We start from the raw sequence: 11,304 nt of genomic DNA on the forward strand, positions 1-11,304 counted from the left end.
GGTGGCGGGCACCTATAGTCCCAGCTATTCAGGAGGCTGAGGCAGGAGAATGGCATGAACTGGAGGCAGAGCTTGCAGTGAGCCAAGATCATACCACTGTACTCCAGCCTGAGCAACAGAGCAAGATTCTGTCTAAAAAAAACAAAAAAACAAAAAAAACACAAATATTTTATTGTTCTTACATACTTTACATGTAAATCTATTTTCAGTAGTTTCAATTACATGTCATAATGGTAACTTTTAGCAATTTTTAACTTTAACATAAACCCTGGTAAGTTGTTTTAATTGTGTGCTAGGTGCAGCCAAGGTTTGACTCCTTCTAGCATTAATTAAGGGCATGGTTAGTTCCGTATGTCCCCGAGCCTTACCAATTGTGGAGCAGGCAACTCAAATAGTTCTCAAAACCCAAAAGGCAGTTTGTAACCTTAAAACATTTAACAAGCCTTGCATGTAACCTGCATCATTTAGTCCACTTATTTATATTTTGATGACACTTGCTTTTTACCAATAATCTTTAAGGCTGTTTTTATTTCTCAAAGATTAAAGTCACATGAACTGAAAGTTACCACAGCTTTTATCTTCTCTTTGAAAAATATTTGATCCAAGTGCTTGTCTTCCTTTAGGCCAAAGTAACTAGAAGTCTTTTTACAGACATCACATACATAACACATATATAGCTACAAAGACAGGCAGAAGAAAACCTAGCCATGAGGTGGAGCCCTGTAAGAGACAGGGCTAGGAAAACATGCAGATATCAAACCAGAAAGAACTCATTCCCTAAGGCAGGATTGCTAACAAAGCTTTGCCATGGGGTTACAGGCCATACCCCCAGGATATAAAATAAGATGGAGGCCTGCTGCAAAGTTTGCTGTGGAAAGCTGTGCAAAGTACACCAGGTGGGCTACAGCTTAAAACTAACCTCACAAATCCTCTCTCACAATTAAAACTCTACAGAAAGTATAAACAGTGATAGTTGGGGTGCCTGGCCTAGTAAAATGTTTTCCAAAAAGAAAAAAAAAACATTAATTAAGAGTTAACTGCTGATGGGGTAGAGAAGGAAAAACGATGCCAGAGAGGAAGAACCTCTTATTCTTATGCAAATAGTTCCTCCACCAGAGAGAAACATTGCAGGGGGACAAAGCTGAACTCCCTGGTTGGGGGAGTGGAGACTCCATGGGTGCATGGTAGGGAATGCCAGCCAGCTGTATGGGCGCCTTGAGGCCCCCAGCAGCTACTGTTGGCTCATTACTGCCCTGTGTGGTCACTGGACACCATGCACACATGCAGCAGACACATCCATGCACCACACATGTCCATGCACCTCAGCTAGTAGGAAAGGATGAGCAGGGAGCTGCCTTGCCTAACCATCCCGCACTTGCACCTGTGGCCATTGGGATGGGTGTGGCCCATATCCAGTATTGTAAAAGAAAAGATAAGTGCCATTACTGTCCTGAAAGTAAGAAGAGGAATGCCGTAGGACCAGACGGCTCAGAAGCAACAGTGAGAGGTTTTGAGTCGCCATTTTACTCACCCTTCCTTGAGTCCCATGTTGGGCACCAAAGCTGTTATAGGACTTTCTGCTTAGTTCAACTAAAAACAGGGTCCTTGTAATAACCATGAAAAATTAGGCTCACAGACACTTTGAAGGGTGAGAAGGGCAGGGTTTATTGGGTGAAAAGAGAAAAAAAGGGGGAAACAGGGACTCTCGGCTAAGTGAGAGAGTGTGCTTCCTGCCCGTGGGCTCACAGATTGAATCCCAGGTCACTAATCCCAGAACAGGAGAGGCCAGGCTCCTCCCACAGTAAACCAGCATGAACTTTCAGAGGCTCCACCCCATTCTCCCAGTGTGCACGTTGGCTGGAGTTTCTCCAGGGACTCCTTTATGGGTTTGTCTCATTATGACAGCCATGACCACCATGAGCAACAGTGAAAACTCTGAAAAGAAGGAAAAAGTCACCTGGCTCACAGGGCTTAGCAGTTTCACCAGAATGTTCAGTTCCATCTCTTCTTCAGTTAAACAGACACAATCTTTTTGTTTTTAGATTAACATCTTGGTCCAATAGATAATTAATTTGACTAACAAATAGGATATTTCAGTTCTGGTAAGTTTTAATTCTTTGATACTATCTGAGCAGCCTGAGGGGCTGTTTCCTGAGAAAGGAACCTGGTAGTAAAGATAGCCTCAAGATTTCACTTACATTGTCTTATTGGGCATTTAGTATAAAATTTAGAAATCTTAATTTAGGTCATTATATTCAGAATTTATATTCAGTACCATATCCTTACAGTTATATAACAAACTCTATAAAATCCCTTCATATATACCATTTATTCCTCCTAACATCTTTGTGAAGGATGTTAATTGGTTATTTAAATGGTTAATTATCCCCCATTTTGCATATTAGAATAAACAAGCCCATTCCGATTTAAGAGATCTTAGTATTACAAATTATCACTATATTCACTCATGCAGCACAATGCCTACAATGTACCCCACACAGTTACTGGAATTTGGAATTTCTAAAAGGTTCTAATGTGTTTTTTTGCTTTGTGAAACCTGTTTGATATTACTTAAACTTGGTTGTAAGCTTCTGACAGGCAAAACAGTATGTTTTCACCTTTTTTAGTGTGATGCTTTGCATGTGGTAGATACAATAAAGGTTTACAGGTGTAATTCAATACACCTACTACCATATATTCAAGACTTGGCTATAAAATGTGTGGATTCTCCATCCCTGGGATGCTTATTTTCTTTCTTTTTTCTTTTTTTTTTTTTTTTTTTTTTTTTTTTTTGAGACAGAGTCTCGCTCTGTCATCCAGGCTGGAGTGCAGTGGCGTGATCTTGGCTCACTGCAACCTCCACCTCCCGAATTCAAGAGATTCTCCTGCCTCAGCCTCCCCAGGCTGGGACTGTCAGCGCATGACACTACACCTGGCTAATTTTTTGTATTTTTAATGGAGACAGGGTTTCACTGTGTTTCCATCTCCTGACCTCGTGATCCATCCACCTTGGCCTCCCAAAGTGCTGGAATTACAGGCGTGAGCAAATACACCAAATTTTCTTTCTAATCAGTATTTTCTTTCTAATCACCTAACTTCAGGGTCATACTTCTCCAAATGTTACCTTTCCCTTCATCTTAACTGAAACCTCGTTGTCTCCTGACGACTTCTTCCCCTGTAACTCTTTCAAGCATTTTCTCCCACAACCCACTTATATTGGTTCAGGATAGGGTAGCAGGTATCCTTCTCCCTCCCTATTGCCACATTCTTATTGGGAAAGTAGTAAGAGATGAAGACAGAAGCGTAGCTTGTGGTCTTTCTCTCCCAGGAGCAGAGAGCTCCTGTCTGCATTGGAGATTTCAGTATTCATGAATCGTAGCAGCTCAGTTTCATTACTTACATCTTCTTGCTTCCAATAGTCCCATCCTCCTCAACACTGCCATGGTCATAATCTTAACTGTGCCTGTTCCAAATGAAAATTTCAGGTATCCAAGTCTCTGATGGCCACTGATATCTTTCCAGGTTGTTCCATAAATGCTTCAATCCCACCAGGACCTCAAATCGATTTGCCCTTTTTACTGCTCATTGTTCCCCTCACATGCTCATTTCCCTTATTACTTGGCTGAGAGTTGATGCCACATCACCACAGCACCACAGGACCTTTTCCAAAGCCTGTGGGAACAAAGCTATTTCAGAAATTAGGCTTTAAAAAATTGTGGTCAAATACACATAACATAAAATTTACCATTTTAACAGTTTTTAAATGTACAGCTCAGTAGTGTTAATTATATTCACACTGTTGTGCCACTAATCTCCAGGACGCTTCATCTTGCAAAACTGAAACTCTATATCCATTAAAAACAAAACAAAATGAAAAAACTCTCCATTCCCCTCTCACCCCAGACCATGGCAATCAACATTCTACTTTCTGTCTCCCTGAATTTGACTACTTTAGGTACCTCATCTAAGTGTTCATACAGTATTTGTCTTTTAGTAGTTGACTTATTTCACTTGGCATAATCTCCTCAAAATCTATGCATGTGTCAGAATTTACTCCTTTTTAAAGCTGAAATATGTAATCATACTTTGTTCGTTCATTCATTCATTAATGAATGCTGATTACTTACACATTTTGGCTATTGCAAATAATGCTGCTATTAACATGGGCATACAAATACCTCTTCAATACCCTGCTTTCAATTCTTTTGGGCACATACTCAAAAGTGGAAATACTGGATTACACAGTAATTCCATTTTTAATCTGTTGTCTGATCATCATTTGTTTTCCACAGTGGCTGCACCATTTTACATTCCCACCAGTAGTGCACAAGTGTTCTAATGTCTCCAGCACTTGTTTTTTTTGTTGTTGTTGTTTTGTTTTGTTGTTGTTGTTGTTGTTGTTGAGATGGAGTCTAGCTCTGTCATCCAGGTTGGAGTGCAGTGAGTAGCATGGTCTTGACTCACTGCAAGCTCCGCCTCCCGGGTTCATGCCATTCTCCTGCCTTAGCCTCCCAGTAGCTGGGACTACAGGTACCCGCCACCATGCCTGGTTAATTTTTTGTATTTTTAGTAGAGACAGGGTTTCACCATGTTAGCCAGAATGGTCTCCATCTCCTGACCTCATGATCCACCCGCCTCAGCCTCCCAAAGTGCTAGGATTACAGGCATGAGCCACCACGCGCGGGCCTGTTGTTTTGTTTTTATTGTAGCCATTCGAATAGGGTGTAAGGTGGTAGATCATTGAGGTTTTCATTTCCGTTTTCCTAATGATTGGTGATGCAGATCATATTTCCATGGGCTTGATGTCCATTTGCATATCTTCTTTGCAAAAATGTCTATTCAACTCATTTGTTTATTTTTTAATTGAGTTTTTATTTGGTGAGTTGTAGAAGTTTTTAAATATATTCTGGATATTGACTTCTTATCTAATTTGCAAATATTTTCTCCCATTCTGTAGGTTGTCTTTTCACTCTGTGGATAGTATCGTTTCATACACAGGGATTTTAAATTTTGATGTAGTCTAATTTATCAATTTTTATTTTTGTTGCCTGGGCTTTTGGTGTCATACTAAAACTGACCCAATAGTTCCATAGATAGTTTTTTGGATAAACATAGAAATTGACCCTTCTGGTCTTAAAGCTTGAAACTTATATTTGTTTTATCTGAGTTCTGTTCTCAGGAAACCACCTTTAGGCCTCTCAAAAAAGTGTCAAAGAACTGAAACTCATCAGATCACCACATCCAGGCAATGAGATGCTGGCCCCCTCATTCACCATGATTGCTTGCCCCTCCCTAGTTCCTGTTTTCTCATACATTGTTTCATTTCTTCTCTGCTACATAAACCCTTGGTTTCAGTTGGTCAGAGAGACCGATTTGAAACTCATCTCCCATCTCCTCACTAAAGCCTTCTTCTTTGGCAATACCAATTGTCTCAATCGTTGGTTTTCAGTGCATTGGCTTTCTGTGTGGCATGCAGTAGGGCCTAGACTGAAACCCTGGTGTTTCAGTAACAATAGCCAAGAAATCATTACCAAATCCAATGACATGAAAATTTTCTCCTATGTTTTCTTCTAAGTATTTTATAGTTTTGTGTCTTGTATTTAGGTCTTTGATACACTTTGAGTTGACTTTTGTATGTGGAATAAGGTAAGGTCCAATTTCATCCTTTTGCATGTGGCTATCCAGTTTTCCCAGCACATTTTCTTGAAAAGACTGTCTTTCTCCACTAAATGGTCTTGGCACTCTTTAATATCATTTGACCATATATGAGAAGCTTTATTTCTGGGCTATCTATTCTGTTGCATTGGTCTATATGTCTATCTTTGTGCCACACTCTTTTGACTATTGTAACTTTGTAATAGGTTTTGATATTGGGAAGTTTGAGACCTCCAACTTTATTCTTCTTTTTCAAGATTGTTTTGGATATTCAGAGTCCCTTGAGATTTCATTTGAATTAAAAAAAAAAAAAAAAACTCTATTTCTGAAAAAAAAAATGTCATTGGGATTTTTATAGGGATTGCATTAAATATGTAGATCACATTGGATAGTATTGACATCTTAGCAATATTAACACTTCCAATCCATGAACACAAGGTATCTTTCTGTCACAGGATCCTTGGGGTGTCATTTTTCCAGCTGGAAGCCTCTGTGGCTGGTGGCACCTTTGCCCACGTTTTGCTCAGGCCTGCTGAGCTCATTCCGGCCACTTGGCCTGGCAGGCTGCACTTGGCTCATGCTACCAGCCTGGACCCCACAACTGCCAAGGGCGAGCCAAGCATGGAGTGGCAAGGGGTGCATGAGTGAGCACAGGGTCCAGCCACTGTGCACAGCCAGGCACACTGGCTGCTGTGGTAGAGTGGACAGCTACAGGCACTGGCACAGGCAACAGCTTCATGCAAACCTGTGGCTGGATCAGATACACTGCAAGTGGCTTTTGCCGTGGGCACCTGTGTATGGATGAAGGGAATACAGTGGTGCCCAGAAGTTTGGAGATGCCAGAAACCACAGTGCCCCAAAGAGGGTGTCACAGCCCTGGCTCGGGGAGCCCCTAAGTCTGGGCTCCTAGAAGGGCTGCAGCTCTTCTCTTCTTCTCATTACCTGCAGTGTGGGGGGCATGTTTTAGCCCTTTTTGTATTACAGCTCTTTCAGTCCCACCATTCAGCGGGTCCCAAGTTCTTGTTCTGCATCCAGGAAGAATGAGGTATGCAGACAACTGGAGGGTAAGCAAGGTGAAGAGGTGCTTCACTGAGTGACAGTACAGCTTTCAGGAGACCCAAAGTGGGTAGCTCCTTTCCGCAGGCAGGTGGTCCTGATGAATGCAGCTCTCAGTGGAGAGGAGATCCAAAATGGGTAGCTCCTATCTGCAGGCAGGTCATCCCATCATCTCTATAGCCCTCAGTGGAGAGGAGATCCAGAGTAGGTAGCTCCTATCTGCAGGCAGGTCGTCTTGATGTCTGCCTGAGTCTGGCTGAGTCCTGGGGTTTTTATGGGCTCACAAGAGAGGAAGTGCATGCTGATTGGTTCATGGGTAGCCATGGGTGGGCCTAAAAAAACCACCGTAAGTTCTCACTCCCAGCTCGGAAGGGATCCTGGCCCCCAGGCTTCAGGTCCTTCCTGGCTTGAAGATGGGGTTTCACTGGGGACCTGATCTTTCCACCCAGGAACCTGTCTGCCTCCTGCTGCCATCTACATGTCATCCATGGTCCCCAGGCTGTTCATGTGGAATGGCACCTACAGACCTGCATTGAGCCATCCTCAGCACCCCCTCGGCCTCCCTTCCATGCTTGTCAGTGCCCGAAGTCCAGAGAGGGCTGAGGCAGCAGGGGGCTGGCATGTCAGCACCCCCCAAAGTGCACACACACCAGCTGGGTTGCAACAGTGCCCAGGCTCCGCCTCAATTTTGCTCCAAAATCACAGCAGGTACCAGGCGCTGGGAGAGGCCAGGCAGTCGGAGCAGGCACTTCTGAGCCTGTGGGGATGGGAGGGTTTTTCGCCCTGAGAGTACAGGGATGCCTGGGTCTGCAGCCGCAGCTGGGCAGCAACAGCTGTGCCCAGGAAGGTGGGGCTCCCACCTGGCCAACTCGGAATGGGGCGTGGCTCCCTCCTATTCCCAGCTTCCACTGACTCTGCAGAGCACACAGCCCTGAGCGTGCCTCCCCTGCTGCAGCTGGCATTTCTGCAGTGGCTGCTCCAGGCGGCCACCACCACCATCATTTCCATTTGTCAGTGTCTTTAATTTCTTTCAGCAAGTTTTATCGTTTTTTTAATACAAGCCTTTTGTCTTCTTGGCGAAGTTTCTTTATAAGTACTTTGTTCTTTTTTAGCTATTTTAAATGGAATTGTTTTCTCAATTTCCTTATTGACTTCTTCATTTGTAGTATATAGAAACACAACTATTTTGTATTGATTTTGTATTCTGCAACCTTTGTTTAAACTTTGTTTATATGTAGCAGTTTTTTTGTGTAGAATCTCTAGGGATTTCTACATATGAGATTATGTAGAACATAATTCTGTGAACAGATAATTTTACTACTTCTTTTCCAATTTGGATAACTTTTATTTTTTTCTAACTTTTCCCTAGATAAATTTATTTCCTAATTGCTCTGGCTAGGACTTTCAGTACTATGTTGAATGAAAGTAGTAACACTGGGTATCCTTGCTTTGTTCCTGATCTCAAAGGAAAAGCTTTCGGTCTTTAACCACTGAATATGATATTAACTTTAACCATTGAGTATGATATTAACCATTGAGTATGTAACACTTCATATAGGGTCTTTATTTATTATATTAAGGTAATTTCCTTCTATTCTTTGTTGTTGAATGCTTTTTATCACAAAAGCATGTCAAATTTTGTCAAATTCTTTTCCTACATCAATTGAGATAATAATGTGCTTTTTTTCTCTTTCATTTTGTTAATGTGACATATTACATAATTTCCATGTGTTGAACCATCCTTGCATATCAGAAAAAAATCCCACTTGGTCATGGTATATAATTTTTTAATATGCATTTAATTTATATGGTATATAAATTTTTAATATACAGTTTGCTAATATTTTGAAGATTTTTGCATCAATATTTATCAGAGATATTGGTCTATAGTTTTCTTTCCTGGTAGTGTCCTTGTCTAGCTTTGGTATTGGGGTAATGCTGGCCTCATAGAATAAGTTTGAAAGTGTTCCCTCCTCCGCAATTTTTTGGAAGAGTGTGAGGCAGAATTCAAAGTATTAAAAAACTTTTAGAAATGTAAACATATATCTATAAGTATATATTAAAATGTAAATAGTGTAATAATGTAAAATAATGTCAAATGTAAAAGAAAGAGAGAAAGGGAAGGAGAAATATACATACATACACCCCTAACATATTATAGAATATCCCAAGTAGAGATTGAGGAAATACATTGTTTTCATTAATATTTATGCAGAAAAACATAAAAATATCACACTAAATGGAATAAAGAACAGAATTAACCTAACATAAGGTCAGGTCAAGTTTTCACACCAACTGATGGAGAGCACCAAACTAATGAAAAAGCTTTCAGTGTTCAGTTTTTTGGATTTGGGAATTGCAGATAACATTGTGGGGCGCTGTGAAATCACTTCCTCATATAGATCTTCCATTTAGTTACTCCCCTTGCACTCCATTTCATTTATTGGCAAAACCTAAACCCTGATGAAATGTAGTTCTCCATCTACTCAATTCCTACTTCTGGGTGGCAGAACATGGCTGGGAATAAAGAGGATCAGGCAACCAGTCTCATTTTAATTTCATGACCACAGACCAAGGAGGCCTTCAGTGTTTCCCAGCAAACCTGAACATCTCTCTAGTCAAATTTATTATTCCACATCTCTAAGATTACTATTTCATGACTTCTCCTTTCCCAAAATTCCAACACATCTCAGCTGATGACCTTCCTGGGTTTTGTTTGTTCTCCAGTTTCAGAAAGCCACCCTCATAATGCATTTAGCAAAATGCTCTGTATTTTTCACACTGAAAAAAAAGAAACAGTTTGAAGAGCAATTCTATAACCACCCATCAACAACTCTAGCAACCTACCAGCAGCTATAACCTGCACTGCCTCAACCCCAGACACAAACGACTTCAGGCACATGTCTACTGGGATGTGTAAAATGGATCTGAGACTTGACATGTTGACTACTGAACTCTTGATTTTTCTCAACTCCAAACCTGTTCCTTTACTGATGTCTCCTTTGCCAGTAAATGGCTCCTTCATCCATGAGATGCTTAGAATAAAAATCTTCTGCTCACCCTCTGCTTCTTTCTCTCATACACAATATCCCAGTTATCTTGGTCTTTAAAATATCCAGAATCCAATCCCTTTTAACTACTCCACCAGCTCACCCATCTGGACTCTGTGGTAGCCACCTCCCTGATCTCCTGCATTCTTGCTCTATTGCAGCCTATTCACCTCACGGTATGTATTCCATTACACTTAAGACAAAATCTAAACTCTTCATCACATCCCACGGGGCCTTACATGACTAGCATTTGCTCTTTCTCTGAGCTCTGACTATACTCCCATTACTCACCCTATTCCGGTCACGTTGGCCTCCATGCTATCTCTGGAGTACCCAAGTCTCAGGGCCTTTGTACTGATAGTAACAGAAGACAGACAAATTCCTAGGCAGACAGGGACCGGTCCCCGGTGAAACCCGACCTTCAAGCCAAAGAGAGGTTAAAGACTGAAAACCAAGCTGCCAATTCTGGATGGAGTCCACACCTAGAATGAGAAGTTCTACCCCCATCTTACTCTTTCTCTCTCTCAATTGGTTCCTTCTGGATGATGCCTTTTAACCAATTGAATGGTGCTTTTTCCAAGCCATGGACCAATCAGCATGCACACCCCCATTCCAAGCCCATAAAAATTGATGAATTTTTTTTTATCATCAATTTAAAATAGCACATCCCTCATTTTCTAACTCCTCTCCCAGACTACTGGGTCTTCATCTGCTTTCTTGTTGCATGTAATCATGTGTCTACAAACTTGCTATTACTTCACTCCCCATTTGACTCTCTCAAAGGAAACTGAACTCTTTACTTTTTTGTATTGTTCTCAGAGATACAAATATCTCTTGATTAGTCACTACAATTTAATAAGTGCTTGCTAAATATTTGTGAATGAATGAATGTCATTTAGCAATCCATGTATCAAGGAATGAACAGAAACTATCAGTAGCTCTAGTAAAATTAAGAGAAAAGACGTGCTGAAAGTAATGAAAAAAAAAAAAAAAAAGCCTGAGTTCTTTGATAATCCATGTATTCCTTGTACCATGAAGAGCTGACATGGCTATATGTTTAACTATAATTTTCTGCTCCTTGCATGTAAATACAGAATATAAATACAGACTCTAGTATGTATCAGTTGTTAATATTCTCTGAATTTCAGAAAGCATTAGCAGTTAATATAAATCTTATTTTAGCACTGTATTATTAATATCACTCATGCCACTTTTTTCCTTTTTATTTGCTACTTTACCATTTCCCTGTATTTCACAATTTACCCTTAGGAAGCTGTCTATTATTCTTGTTTGGTGACATTAGAAGGTGGATGTGCAAATACACAATAAAATAATAAGCAATGGCTTTGCCAAGAGGAAGAAATATTTTTACTGATAATTTGCTGAAGTAACTGAATGAGTTACTTCTTCTCTACAAGGGATAATTATTCTTTTCACTTGGGGGTGGTTATTGCATCTAACATATTTGCTTTGTTTTAAAAAATTTTAGATGTGTTAGGAAAATGTATGCTGAGATTGTTTTATATTCTTTTTTTTTTTTTTT

At 40.6% G+C, this 11,304-nt stretch overlaps 1 protein-coding gene across 1 annotated transcript in view; it reads left to right on the plus strand.

Annotated features, from left to right (window-relative positions):
• Positions 1–1,206: 1,206 nt before the first annotated feature.
• SEL1L2 (sel-1 suppressor of lin-12-like 2 (C. elegans)) overlaps positions 1,207–11,304 on the plus strand; it is a 92,577-nt gene continuing 82,479 nt past the window's right edge. The window contains 1 exon segment of the mRNA XM_011995210.1: positions 1,207–1,500. Coding sequence (XP_011850600.1) covers positions 1,207–1,500 — 294 coding nt within the window.

Source organism: Mandrillus leucophaeus, unplaced genomic scaffold (genome assembly GCF_000951045.1).
Source record: "Mandrillus leucophaeus isolate KB7577 unplaced genomic scaffold, Mleu.le_1.0 Scaffold476, whole genome shotgun sequence".
In the NCBI taxonomy this organism is placed as follows: domain Eukaryota; kingdom Metazoa; phylum Chordata; class Mammalia; order Primates; family Cercopithecidae; genus Mandrillus; species Mandrillus leucophaeus.